The sequence below is a fragment of the Acartia tonsa genome, chromosome 4 (genome assembly GCF_053477335.1).
Source record: "Acartia tonsa isolate MP-2025a chromosome 4, ASM5347733v1, whole genome shotgun sequence".
Lineage (NCBI taxonomy): Eukaryota > Metazoa > Arthropoda > Copepoda > Calanoida > Acartiidae > Acartia > Acartia tonsa.
Window position 1 is genome coordinate 48,834,003 of NC_137263.1, and position 25,076 is coordinate 48,859,078.

The window sequence follows — 25,076 nt, forward strand, 5'->3', positions numbered from 1 at the left end:
ATAGTAATATATGGAAAAAACTTTGAAATGTAAAGCATTTTTTAGTGCAATATCATCAAATGTTTTGTTGAGTTCAAACTGTTGTTTAACAGCTTTGACACAAAAGTATATTATTTTGATTAAAAATGTATATTTAGAAGAAGGGTTGGTAGATTGTAATATTTTATTCATTTTATTTAATGTACTTTTACAATTTACACCATTTGATGCTTTTATTTTATTTTGTCATTTGAACTCAACAAAGCATTTGATGATATTGCATAAAAAAAATACTTTACATTTCAAAGTTTTTTTTCATATAAAACCACGGTGAAGCAGAAATTTTTTGTCGATAAACCAAATATTAAACATAAACCCAGTATATTCATTAAAAAAATACCATGGATCAATGCTGGAAGGTGCTTAGAATCACTTGCTCTTGTTCGTGGATAGTCCCCTTTGGAACATTTTTTATTTTTAAATGTAGGAGTTGCCGTTTTTTCGTCGTTTGGTGATTTCAACGTTTTGTAGTAGTCGCCGTTTTGTTATTTCGCCGTTTTGAAAATCGCCGTTTTGTATCCACTCCGAAATTTTAATAAACAAAATAAATAAGCTAATGATCAAAAACCGTGTTTAGAAAATCTGGAACCTGTCGGGCAGGACAGCAACTGCTGGCTGGAAGGGGATGAACAAGACTGCACAGTTCTTGTCAAACCTGATAATTATACGGCCACCTTTGGGTCACAGGCTATTGTGGAATATCTTTTAAAGAGGTACGGAAATGCTACCCTTGAAATAATAATTAACAAAGGGGGGGGGGGGCGAAAGTGACACTTTTTGAAACCAAAACTAAGAATCAACAAAGGAACTGAACTAAAAAAAGGGTTACAGGTCTGAGATTTTGCATGGCAGTTGCTTTATAGGGGTACAATATGGAACTGTGAAGAAACGGCGGCGCAACCGCCGAAAACCGCCGTTTCCCGCCGTAATTTTTGTTGCCTTTTCTCGGCGGTTTTCGGCGGTTGCGCCGCCGTTTTTTCACAGTTCCATATTGTACCCCTATAAAGCAACTGCCATGCAAAATGTCAGACCTGTAGCACTTTTTTTAGTTGAGTTCCTTTGACTTTTAGTTTTGGTTTCAAAAAGTGTCACTTTCGCCCCCCCCCCCCTTTGTCAGAATTTTGAATTAGATTAATTTCTTTACAAGTTATAACAAGTTCTTCATTTATATAATATACAATTACATTCAGAATAATATTCTTTTAAAGATACATAGTTTGTTTTTTAGATCGACTGTGAAACCAGAAACTAAGACATTTTTGAATGAGTTGAATGCAGTGGAACCCCAAAATTCAAGTGATGTAGTTTGGGAGGCACAAAACCATGGTAGAAATTTTAAAGAATATTTTGATGCTGTGATACTAACTATTCCTGTCCCACAATTCTTAGGTTGGTTTTTATTTAAATAATATTATTTATTAACAGAAAGCTAGGACTAAATAAGATTTTTTTGACAGATTTTAATGCAAAAAAAAACGATGTTAATCATTAACAATATCATAACAATTTAACAATTTCATTTGATCTTTGAAATGCCTCATTTTTAGAAGCAAACTGGAAAGCTTTAGCCTTCTGGAATGTTTCTAAAGCTTCTTTAATTACAAAATCTTCACAGTATTTACCCCTTCACCAAAAGTTTAAGCTAATCAAACTTTCGCGTTTATGTATTGTTTATTTCATATTTTTTTCTACCATAAACAAATAAATTTTTAAGGTACTAGCTCTGCTGTAGGTCGGCCACTTGGAAACTACCTGTCCCTGCTCCAGCAGGACCAAGAAGTCTACAACAACCTAGAAAAAGTTACCTACTCCACATCCTTTTCATTGGGAGTATTTTATTCCAAATCTTGCACTCCGCTGGAAGAAATACGACAACAAAAAGTGAAATATTACCCCGGAAATGATATAATCAAATATATATCTGTGGAATGTGAAGATGAGGGAGGTCCTGTATCTGTCTGTGTCCACTCTCACCGCACCTGGGCACATCAAAACACCGAGCTTACAAAAGAAATAGCCAAGGATATAATATACAAGGAACTAGAAAACCTGTTATCGCCTGATGGCAGTCTTCCAGAACCATTGCAAACAATGTGCCATAAATGGAGATACTCCCAGACCAGTGTACCTTTCCAGGGTGTTCCTGGTGCTGTTACCCTAATAGAGGAACCGCTTCTTATAGGAGCTGGTGACTCTTTTTCAATTTCCAATGTTGGCGGCTGTCTGGACGCTGCTAGGGTTGCTCAGGATATCCTTAAACAAAGATTTAATTTCTAAATTAAGATTACACTCAGATTTAGTATTCAAATATTTTTAAATGCCTAAAAATAATGAAAAAATTAATCTCCTTTAGTTAATCTTTTTTGACAATCTCATGTGATAAAACCTTGCTCTAGTATTTTTTAGTAAATAAATACCTAAAAAAAGGCCAAATTATCTATTTATTTATTTTAAACTTACATTATTTCATGTTAACTTTCATATATAGTTTATTTACATTACTGACATAATTTTAATAGTAGAGATTATTTAACACTTGATATAAGAGAGAAAGACTTTATTAGTATTATCCCTTGAATCAACCTTTCAGACCATCCACCCCCATTTAGAGAAAAAAAAACTTGCAAATTTCTCAGGGATGTTCTATCCACCCCGGCCTTACGGAGCCTTTTTTAACCACATTTTACTTATTCTTACATATTTTCTCTGAAGTCCAAGTTATGGGAGGGGTAATTGGGGGCTGAAATGGAGATATAAGGGATATTGTCACTTTATATCTTACTGTGATAAGAACTAAAAGTGGTAAAATTGCAGAATATGTTGTAGAAAATGAGCGGGGCCCGGGTTCTAGTTGTTGGCGGTGGACTGACCGCTGCTGCCCTAGCCTCAAGGTAACTTTATTTATATTTTTTTGTGTGTCTGTAACAGCTAAGATAAAAGTCAATTTCATGTCATGTTTTGGAATGAATAAGGTTTGGCTTGGCAGTTGTTTTTATGCGAAACTGAGAAGTAACATCGGTGGAACCGCCGTTGCCCACAAGAAATATCATCTACTGCCAAAAATTTTAAGCACTTAATAATTTATTTTTTCAAATCTCTGTGCTTTCTCTTAAAATACCTAGCGAGCACAAAACATCCCAACCCCCATACCTTATTTTCAAAATAAATTGGAAATGGTGGAGGGGCATTTTTCTTCTTTGTCTCTAACACCTGTTAAGCCTCTAATTGCAATAACCTAACCTTGCTTTATCAAACCTGTTTTTAAGGCTGTCAGGGCTGGCAGTGGGAGTGACCTGCTGGGACAAGGCCTATCAATCTGGAGGCAGGATGACCACCAAAAGACACAACAACTCTCAAGTTGATCTTGGGCCCCAGTTCATCACTAAGAAGGTTAGCAATTTTCCTTAAAGTGCCTTGTTGAGCACAATTACCTTTATCCGATTAAAAAAAAAAGAATTTAAAAATTTAGACGAGGGTATTTTTTCGTTTATTTGTATATTTCTTTAGGTAAGGTTAGGTTATATTGGGTTATTGGTAGTCCCGCCGGGTTTGGGTGACCCGTAGGAGTTAGGCATAAGAAACCTCCCCTCCCAGTTAAGTCACAATTTATTTCATAGATAAGGGGGGGGGGGGGGGGAGTTAATGCATGGAAGAGGAAACTACTGGTTAATTTGTAAAGTTCTTAGAGGCTTTTCCATCTCGTTGATTTTTCACAAAAATGCATTTTCTCTAGGGAATTGGTATCAGGGGGTTGTTTGAAACTAATATATTTTATCATCAATTCTTATTTGTTTTTAGTAGCGAAGCTACTCTATAATTCACTATGTCCGTCCGTCAGTCCGTCCGTAACGCTATATTTTTCACATTTTTCTCCATATTTTCAGTGTTTATGGTCCGATTTTCAAAATTTTTTCAGTTATAGATATCAAAATTAAATTTACCATCGTTTAAAGAAACATCCATTAAGGCCAGACTGCCTTTTTAGCAGGTTTTAGGCTATTTTTATAATTTTCATAATTTTCTCCATATATTCAGTGTTTATTGCCCGATTTTCAAAATTTTTTCAGTTATAGATATCAAAATTAAATTTCCCATCGTTTAAAGAAACATCCATGAAGGCCAGACTGCCTTTTTAGCAGGTTTTAGGCTATTTTTATAATTTTCATAATTTTCTCCATATTTTCAGTGTTTATGGTCCGATTTTCAAAATTTTTTCAGTTATAGATATCAAAATTAAATTTCACATCGTTTAAAGAAACATCCATGAAGGCCAGACTGCCTTTTTAGCAGGTTTTAGGCTATTTTTATAATTTTCATAATTTTCTCCATATATTCAGTGTTTATTGCCCGATTTTCAAAATTTTTTCAGTTATAGATATCAAAATTAAATTTCCCATCGTTTAAAGAAACATCCATGAAGGCCAGACTGCCTTTTTAGCAGGTTTTAGGCTATTTTTATAATTTTCATAATTTTCTCCTTATATTCAGTGTTTATTGCCTGATTTTCAAAAATTTTTCAATAAAAGATATCAAAATTAAATTTCCCGTCTTTTAAAGAAAACAAACATGACGGCCAGACTGCCTTTTTAGCAGGTTTTAGGCTATTTTTATATTTTTCACATTTTTCTCCATATCTTCAGTGTATATGGTCCAATTTTCCTATTTTTTTAAAGTTAAGGATATAAAGATTAAATTTTCTGTTGTTTTAAGAAAACAACCATGGCGGCCAGGCTGCCTTTAATCAGGTTTTTTGGCTATTTTGATATGTTTTACATATTTCCCCATATCTTTGTTTTTTTTATCCAATTTTCAAACTTTTTTGGGATATCAGTATCAAAATAAATTTTTCCATTGTTATGAGCATCTTTTATGTAATTTACTTTGGCCATCGTCATCATACATGTTTCGTGTTTATTTTATCCAATAAATCTATTCTTGATTTTAATAAATACCCTTTTAATCTACTTGTACGTATTCCAATCTACGATTTTTTGTGCTTTGCTACTTATGGATGTTGTCATCCTTGTTTTTTCAGTATGGAGGGGAAGAAAGCATTTTCAAAGATCTAGTCGATAGTGGAACAATAAAACCGGTGCGCATGATAAACAACGATTCAAATAACTTCAACTTTATCGACAACGACAATGAAACCAAAGGAAGCACAAAACCTACCCCAAAAGAGCACAAACTTAACGCTGTTGGCGTTGATGACACTATTCGTATGATATACGATGACTTGGGTGATGGGAGTGACATTGCCTGTTCCCTAACCTATCTTGTCAAACCCGACAACTATGTGGCTGTGAACGGAAGCGACCAAATTGTTGATCATTTTTGGAAGAAGTCTAGCGTCAAGCTGCACACAGAACATTTTCTGGACGGTCTGGACAGCGTTGACAAGCAGTGGGTGGCCTCCAGCTCCGCACAGGGCAAGCAAGAAACATTTGATGCTGTTGTTTTTACCCAACCAGTGCCGCAGTATATCAATTTTCATTCACCAGAAGGACGTCCAATCGGAAATTATTTAGATATTATGAAAGAGAATAAAAAAATATTTGAGCAGTTAGAGAAAGTTAGGTATTACTCAAGTTTTTCTTTGGGAATAATGTACAATGAAACACAAACCCTTGCTCTTGACTGGAGTGTCAAATATTTTCCTACTAACAAGATCCTACGCTACGTGTGTGTTGATTCAGTACGCCGAGGTCGTCCGCTGGAGCCAACCTCAATCCTCGTACAAACTCAGAGAGCCTGGTCGGAAGAGAATCTCCACTTGGACAAGCACCAGGCCTGTCCCATAATACTGGCGGAGCTTCAGGCACAAGTTGGCGACCTGCCGGAGCCGGATCATGTTTTTCCACATCGGTGGCGATACTCGCAGACGGCCGCTCCCTTCTCTGGTTCTCCGGGCGCTGTAGTTCTTAATGATTCTCCCCTGCTGATAGGGGCTGGCGACTCATTTGCTGTCTCAAATGTTGAAGGTTGTCTTTACTCTGCAAAGGTTGCCGCAGGAATGATTAAAAGACTGTTGGTTGCTAATTAGTATAATTACATTAATCACTAGCATTAAAAATATGAACTACAGCTGGACATGAAATATTTAGATTTATTTTTCTCGAGCAATGCCTACTATTTAACGTAAATTTATTTCATTTTATTTCCAGTCATGTCATTGTAATGCTCATTTATTTGCATATTACTTAGTATGAATTATTTCACATTTTCAACTATTTTTGTACCTATGCATCAATTTTTTACTTCAATACCTGGTGAACGCATAAATATTACATTTTGATTTTGTAAATAGTTAATAGTAACGTTATAACATAATCATTCATAATTATAATCCAATATTGTGATTCTTATTTATCTAATATTTATACTAGATTAATTTTCAGAGAGCTTATATTATCAAAATGGTGGATAACTGTACAGCCGGTCCGTCTGGCCAAGCCGACCAGCAGCCGCCGCCACCTGTTGCTCCTGGCGAGGCTGCAGGACAGGCTAGCGCGGCAACCCGCATTGATATGAATGCCCAGCTGTCCCACAGGGATCTGCCCCCGCCGGATTATGACACGGCTGTGGCTGGAGGTGCGACGGCCCTGCCAAAAGGCTACCAACCATCCGTTGTTGATCTTCCTGATGAACCCCCTCCAGAATATTCTGTGGCTGCCAACCTGCCAACATATGATCAAGCAGAGAGATCAAAAAGTAAGTAATTAAAAACATACGAAATAAAATAAAGGTGGATCAATTAAGTAAAAAATTAAGTATGTATAAATTTGATTAAGTGTCATATAAAGCTTAGCAATTGAATATTTTAATGCTTTTTAGATAAATTTTACGAGGAAGATCCAATAGTCATCGAGGACATTGAATCTCCAAGTTCCCGTTTCCCCGGAGGGTGGGGGGATGATGAGAATGACGCCGCCCTCCTTGGCAACGACATTGTCTTCTGTGCAGCTTTTGTGCTAGCTTTCCTGCTCAACTGGGTCGGATTCTTGCTTCTCATGTGCTTCTGCCACACTATTGCTGCCAGGTGAGCCACATGTTTAGTCCTCAAAGGATTAACAACTTTTATTGCATTTTGATTGTTCGGTTAATTAGGTTGGGTGTCTAAACGTTTAAATCACTTTTTGTAATCTACAGAATGGGTAATTTTGTGTATCGTCTTCCTAAACTCGCAAAAACAGTTTTTTTTCTCTCGAATTTGTTTAGTTGCTAGTTACAGCTGATTACATTATATATAATGGATTTTACACCCCCCCCCCCTCTCCTCACCTCCATGCCCCCCATTCTTCTCTTAATTTATATACTTTTTGTGATAATGGTGACCTTTCTTGTAATACTTTTCATATGCCCAATTTTTAAGTATTTTTGGTTTGATTTTGTAATATTTATTAAGATATGGAGCTTTAGCTGGCTTCGGACTGTCCCTGGTGAAGTGGACCCTGATTGTGAAGCGGTCAACCGAGATAGTCCGCACAGAAAATGCGTGGCTCTGGTGGCTGGTTCTCGGGTTCGGGTTCCTCATCTGTACCAGGACATGTATCCAATACCTGCAAATAAAGAAAACCTGGCGCCATCTCTCCAGATCTGCCAGGGAGAGGCTTTTCTTCTTCTATTAGAATGTCTGGGCTTTTATTATTATGTGCACCAAAGCACTCACAGGGCATCTAATTTATTGTGTTGTCATCACAAATTAAATATATTACAACAGGCATTATATTTATAATAATTTTCTGAAACTTGAAATATAATTCAGAATTTGAAAGAACATTTTGAAAATTAAACTATGGACTGTCTTATTACAAATCTAAATATATATTAACCCACCATTAGAAAACTTTTCTTGCCATTTAAAATGTTTTTAGATTTGTAGAAGAAAAAAACTTTGTGTTTTGTTTCAATTTATTATCTTATTCACTTTCTGTAAATACATTGCAATTTCTTTAATTTTATTACCAAAAATTAAAAAGAATAATACCTACCAATGCTTGCTCACAGCATATTACCAATACAATGAAACCATACCTTTGGGTTTCATATTTTTTCTTACTGTATAAAAAAATATTAAAGCACTATTTTTTTTATATTAAACTAAATCAAACATTTGTAGCTAAAGCAGTTTTATTCCTGAAATTATTTGTTATCCATTTTGTTTTGTTTTTAGTGCAAGATACATAATTAGAGAGTAGAATAGTTTTGTTCACATGAATGAAAATTGAATACTTGAATTCATGAGCGCACTTGTAAACTCAGACAATAAAAAAAAATATGAGTTTTTGATGATTTTAAAAGAAGGGGAGCGGATATGCCACTTTTTAAAAAAAACTCAGAGGAATTCAGCCTCAATAACGGATATAGCAATCTGACTTTTCTTGGCATGTGCTTGAATATATGTAGTATAAAGTAGAATTATGAAAAACGGCAGCTTGACCGAAAATCATAACAATTAAGGAAGGAAATTACCGCGTTTTTTTTTACAAAGTTTCATATTGTACTTTGTAAAATACTTTGGCTGAGTTTCTTAGTGTTAATTTCAATAAGTGGCACACTCGCCTTCCCCTTTTATGTATAGATTGACTTATTATGATCAAAACTGTACGGTAGCTCGTTCTAGAATGTTCTATGTAAATGTATATTGTTAATATTATATGTAAACAAAATTTATTTCTCATAAGTTACTTAAGAAGGGGTGTTCATGTTCAAGATGTAAAGAGTTAATTACACTAGTGATAGTTTTTTATCTCATAGTATTTTAGACAGCTTTCCGTGGATATTTAAATGAAAAACTAAAAGATTAAAACCAGGTTGTTAGCTCCGAAGGGCCGAGATTCTAATTCCAGCGGTTAGTAATTGGTTTCAGAGCCATACTGGAAATAATTTGCTTTTTAATAAAAGCTACATCCTTCTTTAATATTGATATCTATAAGTCCAAGAAAATTAGTATATAGACCAAAAAAGTTTAAAACTTATTCCCTATGTTGATAAACTCTTTACTCTCTTGAATGAATATCCCTAGTGCTTTTACATAAAAGATTTTTTAATTAACCAAACGCTGTTAATCGAGGTAGCTTTATTTAAGACTTTTTAGTTGAATATTTTAAAATTCATAAAATCAAAATATAGTAATTACAATTTCAATGAATCTATTGAAAAATAAAAAATTTTAAGCTTTATCTTTTTCTAGTCATTTGTAAAAGAAATGCAAAGAAATCTTAAAAGTTTAAATTGAAATCTTTAGAGAAAATAAAAAATTATAAGCGTGTGAATTAGTAAATATAGAATTGTATTCGTATGATAAATTTACTGTTAATTAACCGTTACAGAAATGGAAAAATTGAACAACATATTTATGCATTAATTAGATGTTACAGGATAGTTTTGTTTTGTTTTTATATCATTTAATTTTTTACACTTAATACGTAGGTAATTGACTTAACTTGTAATAATAAAACATAAAGGGGAAGGTGATTATTATATTGTAGATATTTCCGAATCAAGATGTAAAGGACACTTGCCAAGAAAGCTAAAATGCATATGAAACAAAGCTTTGGACCTCAAATATACCGGTATTCGGTAATACTATAGTAGGCATAGCCTCTTAAACCAAGTGACTCTGCAGTGGGTTTTAGGGGGTAGAAAAATAGCTTAAAACCATAATTGGAATTATAATATTTCCAATTATTGTTCAGAACTTTACAAGATTTTTTGATAATCACCCTTCTCTTTGTGTAAACCTATCAATAAAAAAATTGCTTTTTCTAAGTCATGTCCAACACTTTGTCAGATATTTGTCAATCCATTTGAATGGAAACCTTAGCAATTTTTACAACCCTTTAAATGCCATGAAAAAATACCTCTGTAAGACGAGGTTTTACTGTAAATTATATAGAAAATCATAGAATGGTTTTCAAAATTTTTTCTTCAACCCATTGTTTGATAAAAAAGAACAACAATGTTAATTTTTAAAAATCTTTTTCTTTAAAAAAATACGAAAATTTATGTAACAAACTCTTTTTTTAATCAAATGATAAGAATTTTTTTCAAATTCAAAATTGCATTTTCTAAAAAGTAGTGCTATATAACTTTTGAGAATAGTACTCAAAAATAAAAATTTACTGTAAACTTTAAAAAATTAAAAATTCGAGACCCTTATTAGCTTTACTTAATTGTTATGTTGACCTTTAATCACATTAGATGTATAATTGTACTTTTATCCTCAATGTTCACTTTATTGTAGACAAAATTTTCTTAGTTACAGATAATTTTCCTTGAATAATGATCTCTTGAAAGTTGGGCAGACATGTTTGGAAGGTTGAGAAACACCCTTTACAGCGCTCTAGGTAATTTATATTATTTTTCTTAATAACTTGTAAACAAAAAAGTATTGATTTTATGAGTTGCGTTTATTGAATAACCATGTGAAATCATCCCGAGGTAACATAGTACTATCATTTTTATATAAAACAAGTTTTAACATTACAACAAACGCTTGTTACATTTTTAAAAACTAGCGGCTTTGCCCCTAGCGGCTTCTAGCTATACAGTGGTGCCGCTAAGAAGCTAAATTTAAGGAAAACCAAGTCGGTTCTGTGGTTAGCGAGAGCTTTTAAAACACTCATAGATCCTGTCCCTTTTATATAAGGATACTTTTGTATATATAAATACAGATAAGTAGTCTATTAATTGCATGTGAAGAAAAGATATTGTTACTGGAAACATTTGGTACCCCTCATTTTATCACCACCTAAATAAAGCATGGACGTCCTTTTTTTTAGAAACATATAAAATATATTATAAAAAAATGAAAAAATTTAATTTAGGGAGTGGTGAAGAAGAGGGTGGAGGACAGAGCGGTGTTTCTCCTGTACATTCACAATCCAGACCCAAGTATCCGTATCAGAGACCAGCATTTCTTAACCTATCCACTGCAGATGAAATACAGGTATTCATTTTCTTAAATAACCTGACATAAAATAAAGCAGGATGTACTTTTGTATCATTGAGGAAGGAGACATTAAGCTGTTTATTACACTAGTCACCAAAGTTTTATAATAACGTTTTATTATTTGTTGGCATAGTAACTTTGGGTTGATTCATAAAGTTAAGTATCTAAACCTTTCAACTACTATTTTAGTCTACAGAAGGGGTTATTTTGTGTGTCATCATTGGGGATGTACATCAATTTATTGGCCATTGTCCTAACCCTTTCTTAAATTCAAAACTAGTATATTGTTTATGTAGAGTGTTGCAAAACATTATGAGTATCTATTTGTATGTTTTCTCTCTATGCATTTAAGTGACTATAAATTTTATTTATTTGATAGGTAACTGCCGACCATTCAGTGCGACCAATAATAGTTCCGCGGGATGTCAACTCTCTGCCATGGAGCGCTGGCTATGCAGAAACCATCAACGCCGGCAAGTCTCGCTTCAACGAGGACCAGGCATGCGTCAAGGAGGGACGGGTCAGCTTTGTTTCTGGCGGCAAGATGACCCACATACCCTACACATTGTTCAGCGTGTACGACGGCCATGCGGGGGCCGGTTGCGCTGTCTCCGCCAGCAACGACCTGTGGCAGGTCATCCAGGCACGGCTGGAGAGTGTTGGCCCGCAGCTGCTGGCGGGTTCACCGCCGGACGGCAGCAGCGGCTCAGGTCTGGATCATGACACAATATGGCCGGGATCTACGTCAAGAAATATTTCAACAGAAAGTTTGATAATAGGAGCTCTGGAAACTGCTTTCTGGGAAACTGATCAGTTTATCGGGGAGGAGAAGAAGGTTTACCACATGCCTGGCGGCTGCACTGTTCTTGTGGCGCTATTCATACTTGGTAATATTCATTAATTAATGTTTACTAATTTTATCACTGTAATACTAATTTAAACTAGCGGATTCGCCCATAGAAGCCTATCGGCACGTAAAATGTTTTCCTTTAAATCTATGTTAAGATTAGTTCTCTGGTCATAAAAAAGGCCACTAGGCTGCGCTATTTTTTGCGATATCTCTTGGGAGGGTGCTGGTACCCTCCCCCGAAATAGTTAGGTATAAACCTGCCCTATTTAAAAATAAAATAAGCATTTGTATCAAAGTTAGAGCAATTTTATAATTTCAGGTAAATTATACGTGGCCAATGCAGGTGACTCCAGGGCAGTGTTGTGTCGACATTCTAAAGCGTATCCGATGTCATTTGACTTCACCCCTGTCACGGAGAGACAAAGACTACAAACCATCGGCAGATTGCAGCCACATTTATTAGGTAAGTGTTTTTTATTAATCTATTTGACCTATGACTGTGGCGTAACACGTAGTAACTTATGAAGGTGATAGGTTCGAATGTCCAAACACCTAGTCATAACTAAAGATGTTCAAATAGTTCCTACTTCTATTTTGGTGCCCGACGTTGAAAGTTAAAGTTAGGGGAATGCCTTGGCCCACAATAGGAACAACTTATTACCATACATGCACAGTTAAGACTTCCAGACAAAGGGTAAAGGGTTGATTCTCTGAAAACTTAGCATATATTTATACTTTGCTACGCCCCTAGCATTTAAAGAGAAGAGAAAAATAGCTTATAACCATCTCACGACCTAAAAAATTGAGAGAGTACAAAACCATCACAGGACCGTCCTACGTAAACAGAGAACCCAATCTGATCAGTAGTTTTTAAGATTCTAAGATTCAGACAAAAAAGCTTTACCTACTACTTCATATAACGTGATTTATTACTTTATTTCAGGGGATGAATATACCTGTCTTGAGTACTGTCGTAAACCGAGCCGGCGAGATATCGGATCAAGAATCCTGTACAGGGATGCATTCATGACTGGCTGGGCCTACAAGGTTGTCCAAGAAACAGACATGAAATTTCCAATGGTGTTCGGCGAGGGCAAGAGGTCGCGGCTGCTGGCAACTATTGGGGTGACCAGAGGATTTGGAGATCATGATCTGAGAGCTCAGGCCTCGGGGACTGTTTACATCAAGCCTTTCCTTACCCCACAACCAGAGGTTTGTAATTTACAATATGCTTATTTAAGCTCTCCATGTGAAAAATGACGTCATACAATACTAATGACAAATGATAGACCTATACAGTATACAAAGACTAGATAACCAATGGCAGACCAATATACCAATATTTTAATTGAGCAATGGTAGGCTCATGTGACGTCATTTTTTAAAGGCACCAAAAAAAACTTCACTAAAAGCTTTACCTTGTTTAGGTGCGAGTGTTAGATGTCGAGAACGAGTTGGTAACCGCGGACGATATCCTTGTGCTGGGCACCGACGGGCTCTGGGACGTCGTCAGCAACGAGGAGGTGGCCAGCATTGTGCAGCGCGGCCTCTCCGCCTGGGACAACGAGAGCAAGGCGGGACGGTACAGGTATATTTCCCTGGCGCAGGACCTGGTCATGTCCGCACGCGGCAAGCTGAAGGAGCGGAACTGGAAGAGATCTAACGGAAGTCCGGCCACTATTGATGATATCACTGTGTTTGTTATTCCCATCTTGCCATACAAGCATGAGTATCTGGGTATGCAGGTAACAAAATATATTTTAGTGACTTATTTTAAAAGTCTACCCTATTTTATAAAGTAGCAAGATTTTTTGTCCGTATCTTAAGATTTCAATAACTACTGAACCTATTAAGTTCTTAATTTTATGGAAGCTTCTTATAGGTCCCTGTATAGTTTTTGGCTATTTATTTTAAAGATTTAAGTCTTACACCTAATTGTTTAAGACTATTTCTCTGTTCTTTTATTCCTACTCAAATACATATCCCCTGGATGCTAGGGGGACATTCTCTAGCAAAAATTATAGTAATAGAAAGTTTTTGCTGTAAAATAATACCGGCTGCACTCTGACGTTTGTTACTTTGACAAGTTTTATTTAGAACGGTGAGAATGAAGATCTGCCACGGTGCGAAAACGGCACAGACGCTATGGACATTGAGGGCCGAGACTCGAGCCCGGAAAAGCTTTCTGGAGCCGTATCAGCCCAGGACGGGGAGGAGAATGACTCCAGCCCTGGCAAACTCTCCAACCACGGAACCGCCACGGCGTCCGACCAGAAATTGGAGACTTCTGAAAATCATTTCGGTGAGTCATCCTCAAAAGGCTTAAGCGCGGCGGCGGTTATAGAAAGCACAGAACTAGGCGGTGTCCCGGGTATACCTTGCATTGCTGATATGCAAATCAGCAGCAAGGCAAAAGCATCCACAGACGATCAACAAGTTGTCGAGGATTTGCACAACAACGAAGCATCGGAGAGAGACAGTAGTAGTGCCGCCGCTATAACGAAACACTGTGATAAAATTACAACACATTCCAAATCTGATCTGAACGCTGACGGAGAGGCCAGTGAAAATGACGGGGCCGAATCCCATAGGGTTCAGGGTCCTACTGGGGATGATGATGGTCTGGGGAAACACATCCCTGCGGGCCGTAATAAAGTGATAAATGATGAGTCAGATTAATTAAATATCTAAACTATACTATACTAGATTACTATGTATGTATGTATTCTTATCGGGTTTATGTAATAACTACCTAGCTATGCATTATTAAGGAAAAAACAAATCCATTACAGCTATTAAGTCATCAATAATATATTATTAATGCAAACTTCTCTTAAACAAAGAAAAGTTTGATTGGGTCCAATATAACTTAAAAGCTTAGTCATAAATTTTAACAACAACAAAAATAGTTTTTCTTAGACTTCTAATGAGCAAAAATGCCAATTTGTGTTAAATTTTGCCTTTCAAATAATGTAGGCCATACTTAATAAAAATATTTCCTAATCTCTTCAAGACTTGAGCGTCTGAAATTTCAACAGGACTACAACGTTAATGCAACAAAAAAATGGACAATTTTAATAACCCTAGTTGTAATTTTTTCATATTTTTTAGGATAGGAATTTTATTTAATTAAAAATTTTCTGAATTCTGTAAATATCACCTTAAACTTATAGTACTTATCTATTTTTTTTTCTCGTACTAAGTTTTTCAAAACTACTCAATGTTTCGTCCATTAATTTAAGATAGAGGTGCTTTCCCACAAATGGCTGGTTAAGCACTGATAGACCCCCCCCCCTTATTTTTAAAATAAATTAGGAATACGGAGTGTTTTTCTCCGTTGAGGGACCTTTACTCTGCGATTCTATCGAGTACACAATATAACCTGATAAATAAACAAAAAATACACTCTTAATTTAATTTATTTCAAAATAAGAGAGAGAGAGGGGGGGGGGTTCACTAGTGCTAAATAGGGTACTTTGTGTGATAGCACCAAGATAGATACTGAATGATTCAAAATTCACTATTTTACACTTAGCACTGAAATAATTTAATATCTTTGAATATTATAGTCTTTCTTAAAGTTGTCTTAAATTGATATGATTGTAGGAATAAGTGTAACTGTAAAAGGTTTTAAGGCAGGGGTGTATATTTAAAATAAGAAAATATTTCTTCTATAGAAATAGGAGATTGGTAGGGGGAAAGAAATAGGTTAGAAAATATACACCCCTGTTTTAAGGTTAATTATATTGTAAGTGCTTACGAATAGATGGCGGACGGCTTATTTTAAAAGCTATAAAGTTTAATTTGAGGATTTTTTTCGTTTTTAAAATTTAAAAGGATATGAGAGAGAAAAGTTTTGTCTAAAGAAAAACTTTTATTTCTCTAACTTTGAGTAAAAATTATTGTTTTTTTCGGCGTGTTATTGTACAGCATCATGCTGTTATTGTTATTAATAAGTAAATTAATACTATAATTTAAAGAACTATTTTTACGTACTAAAAAGTTGGGATTAAAATACTGAGGTGGGTTGTTTTAAAACTAGGATCGCTGCCTCACAAAAATTGTTTTTGTGAAAAATCCTCTAAAATCACATAAAAATCTACAAATATTAAATAAAATCTTATGTGATTTTATTTAATTTTTGTAGATTTTTTTTATCTTTTTTTAAAGAATCCACCCCTGTTGTCTTGAATTTAATATCTTACAATTAGCATGTTATTTAGATTTTATTATTACTTTTAAATTCTCATAATTTTAGCATCACTTTATTTGTGTAGATGGCATTTTATACCAACCTTAAAATATCAAATAAACCCAAAATTTATTATTAGAAATAAGATAGATTATCCATAAAAGTAAAGTATTAGATAGGTACCTAAAGAAAAGAGAAAAAATGAATAAGATTTTCCAGTATATATTAATATGAATTCAATCCATAATATTGATAAACAAAGTATAGTCCTTGTATTTTAATTATGTTTTGTTTGTTTTGTTACTAATGGGTCTAGTGCAGTAGTATTTAATAATCTAGTTCACCCACTCTTGCATTCATCATTTAAAGGGACTATGCACGGACGAGAGCACGTTATGTAAAGCATCTTTCAGTAGTGATGTGAGACATATTTTAGTTCTCTGGACTAGAAAATAATGTCATTCGCGATCTATGAAAACCAAAGGAAACAGGGGGGAGGAGGGTGAGACACTTTTTTTAACCAACCTAAACTTGACTAAAATTGTGGGAGGTTGATTAACATTACTTGCACTCATCCGTGCATAGTCCCTTTTTATACAGTCAGCAACTTATTTACTTTTATTTTAACCAGATTTTATAAATCTTTCTTTAATTTGCATTTTATATTGTGGTATTATTAAGGTTATCTACAAATTGCATTACAAAATTTTACCTTTTTATTTTTTATTTTATATAAATTGCATTTATTATTTAAAGACCAGTGATCTACAATGAAATTTTATCATTGTTGTATTAAAACATAACCAAAAAGAAACAGTAAAAAAATGATTTTAAGGGAAGCAGAAAGGTACTTGGTTTCTTTACAATAAGTTAAGCAATTTTTTTAAAAATTTCAATTCAGAAATTTTTACATTTTAAAACAAATGTAAAGACAAACTAAATTTTTAGATTTACTCAAATTTATTATAAAAATATCTCCCTATTACATAATATTATCATTAAGCACATTGAAAGTTTAGTTATATTGTGATTTTATGATTATGTTTTTTAATAAAAGTTGGTTAAAATCCTTTATTTTCAGTGGTCAACCAATGCATCATTTCTCCTTTTTATTTTTATAACTTAATACCTTGTTACTGTTAAGCAGGTAGGGAGGGGACAATAGGCTGTTTATAACAATAGTTCCTTAAGTTTTTAAGACTGTTATCTTATTAGTTGAATAAACAACTTTGGGGAATTGTATTGAATTTTGATTGGTTCATTATGTCGAGTGTCCAAACGTGTCAACTACTGATTGTAATCTACAGAAGGGGTAAATTTGTGTATCATCATTGGGGATGTACATTAATTTATCGGCCAATGTCTTATCCCTTTAGATCCCTGCATCTTAACATAGTTCAAATTCCAGGGCTTAGGGGGGGGGGAGATGATATTGGGGATTGGTTCGCTGGAAAAATGGAGGATTTTTGCCTGCAGTTGTGAATATATTGTATTATTCTAATTTGTGATTATTGATGTATTCTTACTGGAAGTTGTTATTTCAGAAGTATGGATGGGTTGCAGGATAAAACCTGCAAAATCATCAGATCCATTCTTTTAACGTCGAAAGGTAACAATTATTTTTTCTTTTATTCTCCAGAACTCCCCGCGTCTTTTTCTTTATTCAAAACAATAAATGTACTAATTAAAGATGTATTGTATAACAGCTATCAAGATCCAGTATTTGGGACCGTTTTCGTCTGCTAGCAAATCGTTTTGTGCTCTTTTGCAGAGACTTGGCTGTGTTGATATTTGCGATGCTATTGATTGATATTCAAAGAGCTAATTGAAAGTCTACACAGGGTCCACGGTGTGGGGAAATATGGTTATTTAACCCCTCCTTTCTCTATTATTTTACTCTAATATTAAGACCATATCTTTCATGCAGTTGGGAGATTGATACCAACTATATTGTGGTAGAAATGTAATCTATGATTATGCCCCAAGATGCCGAAGGCACGAGCTAACAAAACTGGTTTAAATATTATGATTGTACATTTTTATATTAGAAGAAAACGGGATTTAATACGATACAAGATTATCCGCCGGATATTACCTAATCAGTTTCAAAGCCATACGGGGGGAATATTAAAATTTTTCAATTTAGTATCCGCGGAATGCTGTCTATCATACAATGTTATAAATAACTATTCACAATGATACCCTATCTTTAGGTGGAACCACGGCAGAGAAGTTGTACAATGATTACCGTGATACCGTGGGCGAGGGAATACCCTACCGTAAACTTGGATATGATAATCTTCACAGCTTTCTCAAATCTATCCCAGACTATTGCAGAATCTCTAGGAACTTGTTACTGCATTTTAATCATTTAAGGGGGTGTTTTCTCGCTTTAATTTCTCGTGCCTTTAAGCTAGATTCTATTTTAAGGTGCATTTAAGCATGCTTTACACATGACTACAAACAACCTAGGGAATAACTTTGATATTTCAATTGCTTAATTTGTTAAATTTTCAGACGTTTTACTCGCACAAAGTACAAAGTACTCGTAAAAAGTATTTGAATTATCATAGATAGGCCTTAGATTGTGTCGAGTTTTTTTTTATAAAGCTGCCTTGACGCTTCTATAGACACCTTATCATTGATTCTAACTCATACCTAGCCCATCTGAGGTCAAATTTTAGGAAAGTAATGTCTGCTCTTCTTCGTAAAAAAAACTTAGTTTTCTTTACATGACTTAGGATTTTTAATAAAAAACGGTTGTAAATATTAACTTTTTTTATGGCGAATTGTGTCTTTGTAAAATGCAGTTACAAGTATTCATAAAAACAGGAGTATGAAAGGTGAGCTGGTAGTTCACGGTGTAGCTGATGAGAATACCCGCCACATGCAAGATCTTGTCAACAGAAGTAAAACAAAACGCCGCCTTCCGCCCGTGAAAGGGCCGACCCGACGGCCGATGCAGCACTCGGCCCAGTGGAAGCCTCCACAATCCCAATACTCACATAACCAACAGCAGCATCAACAACAATATCGGGGTGGTCCTGGCGGCGGCGGCGGGATTGGTGGCAGGTTCCAACCACTACAGCGTCCGTTTGGACGTGGCGGCGGAGTACCCCGTGCAGGCATGGGCAGAGGTATTATGAGAGTTGGCGGAGGGATGGGTGGGGGTGGGGGAGGTCCTGGTGGGGGTCTTAATTTAGGCAGAGGAAGGGGGAATAACTATAACAACAACAGAGTTTATAATGAGGCACCTAGAAGTCCGCTGAGAAAACCACGGGACAATTACAGAGGACCCCATGGAGGTGGTCAGAGACAAGGAGGAGGACCAGGCGGTGGAGGCGGCTCTGGACCTGGATACGCCAAGCATAACAAGAACACAAAACCACCCAACAAATCCAACACCAAGTCTCCGGGAAAGGCTAGAACTAATTATAAAAGAGATCTAGAGAATTATTACGTACAGAAGAATCTTGGAGAAGTGCAATATAAAGTGGCCGCTGTGGGCAAGGGTAAGGAGAAGTATATGGCGACAGTTACTGTGGAAGGGACACAGTTCAAGACATATCCAGAAACTTATAATTCAAAGGTAAAACAGTCAAGTTGAATCAAATATTGTTTTAATTGTTGAAAAAAGTTGCTTAGACTAATATCATGTAGTTTTTGTAGTTAGAACTATTAGCGAAAACATTCAATAAAATGAGACTAAGGACCCTAACTTCCTAAAAATCATCAACATTTTTGCAAATGAATTATTACAGTATAAATGTCCTGTGTTATTTTTGTTAGGTTATATATTTTTATAATTAGTGTAATTTTACAGAATTAAAAAATAAGTATTCCCAGTCAAGGTTTTTTCTATTTTAAAACTAAAAAATGTTTTATTGTTTTTAAAAATAAATTCTAAACATTTTTAATTACCAATATTTCATAGGCGGAAGCAGAAGAGGCCGTTGCCGCCAAAGTTGTAGAAAAGTTGGGAATTTTGTCATCCGGCGATGAAACCAGCGACGGGGTGAGCGGCGGAAGCGGGCAGGAGACAAGTGATCCTCTGGTGTACTCCGCCAGGGTGGCAGATATTCTTGGCAGCAGGCATAATGGCGTCTGGTCAACACAGGTATAATGATTCAGCTAATACCAACAATGAAATGAAAAAAATCACGAAACCTTTAAGTGATTTTCAGCTGTCGTTGGAGGGCCACACTTAGTAGAATTGACGACCTTTTTATCTGCCTCCCAAATATTATTTAAGATTTATTTCGCTTGCTGGATACACCTTATTCCTCTCAATGATAGGTAACTTTTAGGTACCAAATTTATGAAACATGATAATTTTATGTTATTCTTTTTTCTAGATATGTTTTTTACATCTAGCTCACATAGATTTCATTTACATATCCTACTTAATGTCGACAATGGAAGCTCGTATGTGAGTTACTTTCATGCCTTTATTAAAAATATTTCTTTTTTTAGGTTGAAAAAGACTATACAGAGAAATTTGGAGAGCGGCTGCCCAGTCTCTGGTTCCAGGAGGCGGATCCTGCCAAGATCAGGGTAGAGTGTCCGGTCATTGGCTCCAGCAGATACATTGTTTTTCCAGTTAGTCAGGTCAGCTACTTTTTAAAACTTAAACTTCAATTTAGGGAAATACTTACTAGGTAAGGTTATTCCATTCTATAAGAATTTCAGCATATTCAAAGTGCCAATTGCTAACTTATTAAAACATGGTTGAATTACCCCTTTGATTATAAAAGCATTAAAATTAATTTCTTGATTGATACATTTAAACCTAAATGATCTTTTTAATATAGACTAACATGCCCATGTTGCATTTCTATCCGCAAGGATTCTTATTTGGCCTGTTTGCAACCAGATCACTATGAACAAGTAGAAAATATACTGTATAAAGGTTTAAGATGTAAGTTTAACATATAAAAAAATATTTGGAACAATCAAAATAATCTTACTCTGTTTTTCTAGGCTTCCATACCAAGTGATAATCGCCCAAGTGCCACAAGTAAACCCAACCAGCAGCAGCCCACCCCAGTAGCTGCAGCCCCCAAAATAACTCAGGTGCAGCCGCCGCCGCTAGAGTTTCCCAGCGAGGATATGTGGGACGTGTATGTGTCCTACCTGAGATCTGCCATGGAGGTGAACATGCGTCTCATTGGTCCAGAGTACTCGGAGAAGCTAGATGAGCTGAGCAGCAGCATGGACCTGGCCTACTTTGACAAGTCCAACATTCCCGTGGTCAAAAATCCCGAAATTGGCAAGCTGTACGCTGCCCACGTGTCCTCTGATTGGCAGAGAGTCAAGGTGGTGGAGATACGCGGCATCCAGTGCACCTGCACCTTCCTAGACCACGGAGACCATGACACAATCCCTATTGAGGATCTACGGGAGATTGAGCCCCAATTCTTAGAACTTCCAGCCCAGGCATTTACCATATCCCTCTCTGGGCTGGAGGATTATGAGTATAACGAAAATGTGATAACTCGCCTCAATGAACTACTTATCGGAAAATCTTTTGTGGCCAAAGTCGACAATAAGGGAGAATTGTCCCAAAACTATTCGCCCAGTATTTTCCCTCGCCTGATCCTTTTTGATACTTCCAGCGAGGTGGATATTAATATTAATCAAAAGCTGATCGAGCACCTGGTGTCCGAGGATTATCAGAACAGGTTACCCCAGCCTGGAGGGGAAGAGGTTCAGGTCACAATTCTGAGCATCATGAATTCTGGAGAGATTTTCTGCAGGAAAGAAGGCAACACTCTGGCTACAATTCAAAAGCAAATTGCTGACAACGCTGATAAGATTTTGAGCAGTGGTTCCTCCGGCCTTATTGGAAAGAACCAGATGTATTTAGCTGAACAAGGAGGTATTCTTTACAGAGGAGAGATTCTCAGCTCAGACAAATGTTTGGATGGACGATACTCCTGTTTCCTGGTCGATACTGGCATCTTTGCCCAGCTGGAGTCCAATCAAATTTATGATATTCCCTCAAACTGTGATTCTCTATTGGATATTCCTAAACTTGCACTTAAATGTAGACTTGAGGGGGTCCCACCAGAAGGATATTCCTGGAGCCCTGAAGCTACAGCTGCCCTTAGAGAACAGGCTCCGGAGAATACTTTGGTCCGCCTCAAAGTTGTTGGGGGTGGAGTAGACTGTCCCACCGTTGAAATTCATCAGCTGAACAGCAACCAGGGATCTATCAATTTTGATCTTTCCACAGAGTTTGATCTGTTTCCTGCTCTTCCTACTGGCCTATCATCTCCGGATAACAGTATTAATGGGTCTCCAGCAAAGGTTCGCAATGGCGTGGCTGATGGCTCTGGAGAACCAGGCTCAGGTATACCCAGCGCTGTTCTTCCTCCTGACGGGGAACAGTTTGATGTCAAGGTTACTTGTGCAGTTTCACCATCAAACTTCATTGTGCAGCCGTACAATGAGTCAGAGAAGCTGGCGCTTCTCATGGAGGACATGGATAATTTCTATAACAAGGATGAGAACCTGCAGGAGATGACCCCTGACTGCATGGAAGAGGGAGCCTACCTGGCCGGCCGTCACTCAGATGGCTACTGGTACAGGATTCGCATAACCAAGATGATCGATCACGCCAGCGCCGCCGTGCGTCTCGTCGACTACGGCGACTTATCCATGTTAAACCTCTGCGATATGCAACCATTGTGGGCCAAGTTCCGCCAGCTGCCGCTGCAGGCTATCAACGCAAAACTGGCCAACATCCAGCCAGCCAACGGCGACTGGCGTCCTGAGGACACCGTGTGGTTTAGCAACCGTGTGGCCGACCAGGAGTTTGTGTCAGTCATTAGAAAAAGGTCGCCAGACCTCGGCGATGATTTTGACATGATTGTGGAGCTATCTCTCATTGATACCTCTCATCCCACTCTAGATAAATTTATTGATCAAGAATTGATTGAGGAAAAGCGAGCTGTGTGCCTACTCGCAAGTGATAAAGCATCCAATTAGAACTATTCTAGTTACTATCCAAATAACTTGTAGTCAATATTTATGATTGCACTTGGTTTTGTTATTGAACAGTTATATAAAACATATTTAAGTATATTATTTATTTATGAATTTATATGTCGTTGATTTTATATATTAATATTTATACTCACATAAAGCTAACTACCTATGCAGAAAAAGGCATCTATCAAGTTTAATTTTAATTTTATAGTGCCAAGTTTACTTTTAAGAGTTATATAACAATTTTAATACTCTTTTTTTTGTTTTATTCTTGATTAATATCCTATTTTGATATTATCCAACTTAAAGAAAATCAAACATTTGCTTAAAATATTTAATCTAAAATTACTGTGATGATTTTAATATCAGTTCTGAAATTGCCTTCATTTTTATAAAAATTATTTAAAGCTTATTTATAAGAGGCGCATGTTGCTTTTTATTTATTTCATGTGAATGGTTGACAAAATTGTTAACATTGATTTTGTGTTAAGGAATTTGGCTTCCAAAGATATCATTTAATGGAACTTTTTATTTTTCGTGGAAAATTGTCTGTGATACAATACTATACATGATTTTTCAGTATTGCTGAGAATTTGTTTTAATCCAGCGGATATCAATCGGTTTAAAGGCCATACTAGAAAGAGTACCTATACAAATTCTTTTAGTTTTAAGAACATGTAAAATGAATTGCTCGCAAATTATGTTTTTTAAGTCAGTTGGAAAATGTACGACGTAGTTACTAAACTAGTAAACATAGTTCAGAAATGGTTCTTACATTTCTAAACACTAGAGCTTATAAGAATTCTAACGGTATGCATAATATTTTTCTACTGTTAATACAAGCCGCGCAATTAGAATTTTAAAAAGGTACTCATTTTTCTGCACACCCTTTTTTTAAATGTAAAAGATTATGTTATAAGTATTAAAAATAAGTTTCTTTCAAAAATCTTTTTGATTGTTTTCGATTGGATGAATTATATTGTATTTTATTATGCAATTAATCTATTCCTTGTAAAAAAAGACTTGATATCTTTGTTGGAACCATCCCTTTGTGTATACTTATCTTGTTGATACCTTAACGTTGCCTTATTGATTCTGCAAAGCAATATTACATTATACTGGTTATTAACTGCCTGTTTTTCATATTTTCATAATGTCTTATTCTGTAGTGATAAATGATAAATAGTCTTAACCCTTAACATTCGGGCCCCTTGCTGCACCTTTATCGGGCGGGGGGGAGGGGGGGGCTATTATCTCAGCTCCTATTAGAGCTAGAGAGCTAAAAAATGTCCCATGTTTGATAATGAATTTCCGACTATAAAAGAGTCAAAGTCAATTTTCGCTTCCAACAACCTTTGTTTTAGGTCCTTCTTTACTTAAAAATTTCAAACGGCTGCCATTTTCTTATTTTTGAAGCTAGAAAAACAATTTTTTCAGAAAATGTTCATTTTTATGTAAATTTTGTAGTAGAAATCTCAAAACATAAGTTTCGGCGGCCGCATCTGTACTTGACAGCTGTCAGCTGTAGTTTGGTAAGATTAAATGCTTTGTTTAAGTCAAAAAAATATTTTTTCTTTTTAACTGTATGACCATACCAGGTTTGCCAACGGCCCCCCCCCTCCCCCCCCTCCCGACCGTTAGGTGGTTAAGTTAATATTGCCTTCCTTTACTCTAATTGTTTTTTCTTTAAACTTTTATTAACATAAAAAATTTAAAAAAAAAATGACCTAACATACCAAGCTAATGGAAAGCATGAAAATTTATTGATTGTTGATGATATTTTTTTTCATTTATATTTAAGTTTACTCTTATATTTTTTTATTAATAAATTCTAAGTTTACTAAAGCAGTTTTTATTTTATTCTATAAGATATTCATTTTTACATGGAGCACTAGAAAGTTGTTTACTCGAGAACCCTTAGAGGTCGAGGTAACTGTTGCTAATTTCGGATTAAAGTTTTTATAGGGCCAAAGCCAAAAGTATCTCCGATTCCCAACCCTATTTTCGATGCGATACATTAGCTTTGTTACAATAAACGGGAATAGTCCCTT

General features: G+C 35.7%; 5 protein-coding genes across 16 annotated transcripts in view; all 5 read left to right on the forward strand.

The window, feature by feature from the left end:
* LOC145317563 (renalase-like) overlaps positions 1-2,855 on the forward strand; it is a 4,808-nt gene extending 1,953 nt beyond the window's left edge. For both annotated transcript variants that reach the window (XM_080158706.1, XM_080158707.1), the window contains exons 4-6: positions 617-752; positions 1,268-1,428; positions 1,754-2,855. In XM_080158706.1, the coding sequence (XP_080014832.1) occupies positions 617-752; positions 1,268-1,428; positions 1,754-2,316 (860 nt within the window). In that variant the 3' untranslated portion in view covers positions 2,317-2,855. The remainder of the gene's footprint in view (positions 1-616; positions 753-1,267; positions 1,429-1,753) is intronic.
* LOC145317564 (renalase-like) lies at positions 2,798-6,438 on the forward strand. The gene is made up of 3 exons (XM_080158708.1): positions 2,798-2,930; positions 3,306-3,429; positions 5,075-6,438. The coding sequence occupies exons 1-3, from the start codon at positions 2,869-2,871 to the stop codon at positions 6,080-6,082; spliced, it is 1,194 nt and encodes a 397-aa protein (XP_080014834.1). The 5' UTR covers positions 2,798-2,868; the 3' UTR covers positions 6,083-6,438.
* Ndfip (Nedd4 family interacting protein) lies at positions 6,393-10,300 on the forward strand. The gene is made up of 3 exons (XM_080158709.1): positions 6,393-6,750; positions 6,874-7,078; positions 7,445-10,300. The coding sequence occupies exons 1-3, from the start codon at positions 6,456-6,458 to the stop codon at positions 7,665-7,667; spliced, it is 723 nt and encodes a 240-aa protein (XP_080014835.1). The 5' UTR covers positions 6,393-6,455; the 3' UTR covers positions 7,668-10,300.
* LOC145317561 (protein phosphatase 1H-like) lies at positions 10,274-17,581 on the forward strand. 11 transcript variants are annotated; one of them, XR_013879033.1, is made up of 9 exons: positions 10,274-10,388; positions 10,869-10,990; positions 11,373-11,880; positions 12,163-12,306; positions 12,787-13,055; positions 13,271-13,588; positions 13,941-14,992; positions 16,255-16,882; positions 16,984-17,581. XR_013879033.1 is itself a non-coding variant. In XM_080158704.1 (8 exons), exons 1-7 carry the CDS (start codon positions 10,349-10,351, stop codon positions 14,520-14,522), a joined length of 1,983 nt encoding a protein of 660 aa, XP_080014830.1. In that variant the 5' UTR covers positions 10,274-10,348; the 3' UTR covers positions 14,523-14,561; positions 17,039-17,581. The 11 variants fall into 11 exon arrangements, 1 of the variants encoding a protein (XP_080014830.1); XR_013879034.1 differs by having other exon boundaries at positions 13,941-14,578; positions 16,175-16,882; XR_013879036.1 differs by having other exon boundaries at positions 13,941-14,578.
* LOC145317559 (tudor domain-containing protein 7A-like) lies at positions 17,552-24,870 on the forward strand. The gene is made up of 6 exons (XM_080158701.1): positions 17,552-17,644; positions 18,249-18,379; positions 18,866-19,624; positions 19,970-20,152; positions 20,509-20,643; positions 21,016-24,870. The coding sequence occupies exons 1-6, from the start codon at positions 17,584-17,586 to the stop codon at positions 23,023-23,025; spliced, it is 3,279 nt and encodes a 1,092-aa protein (XP_080014827.1). The 5' UTR covers positions 17,552-17,583; the 3' UTR covers positions 23,026-24,870.
* Positions 24,871-25,076: the final 206 nt, after the last annotated feature.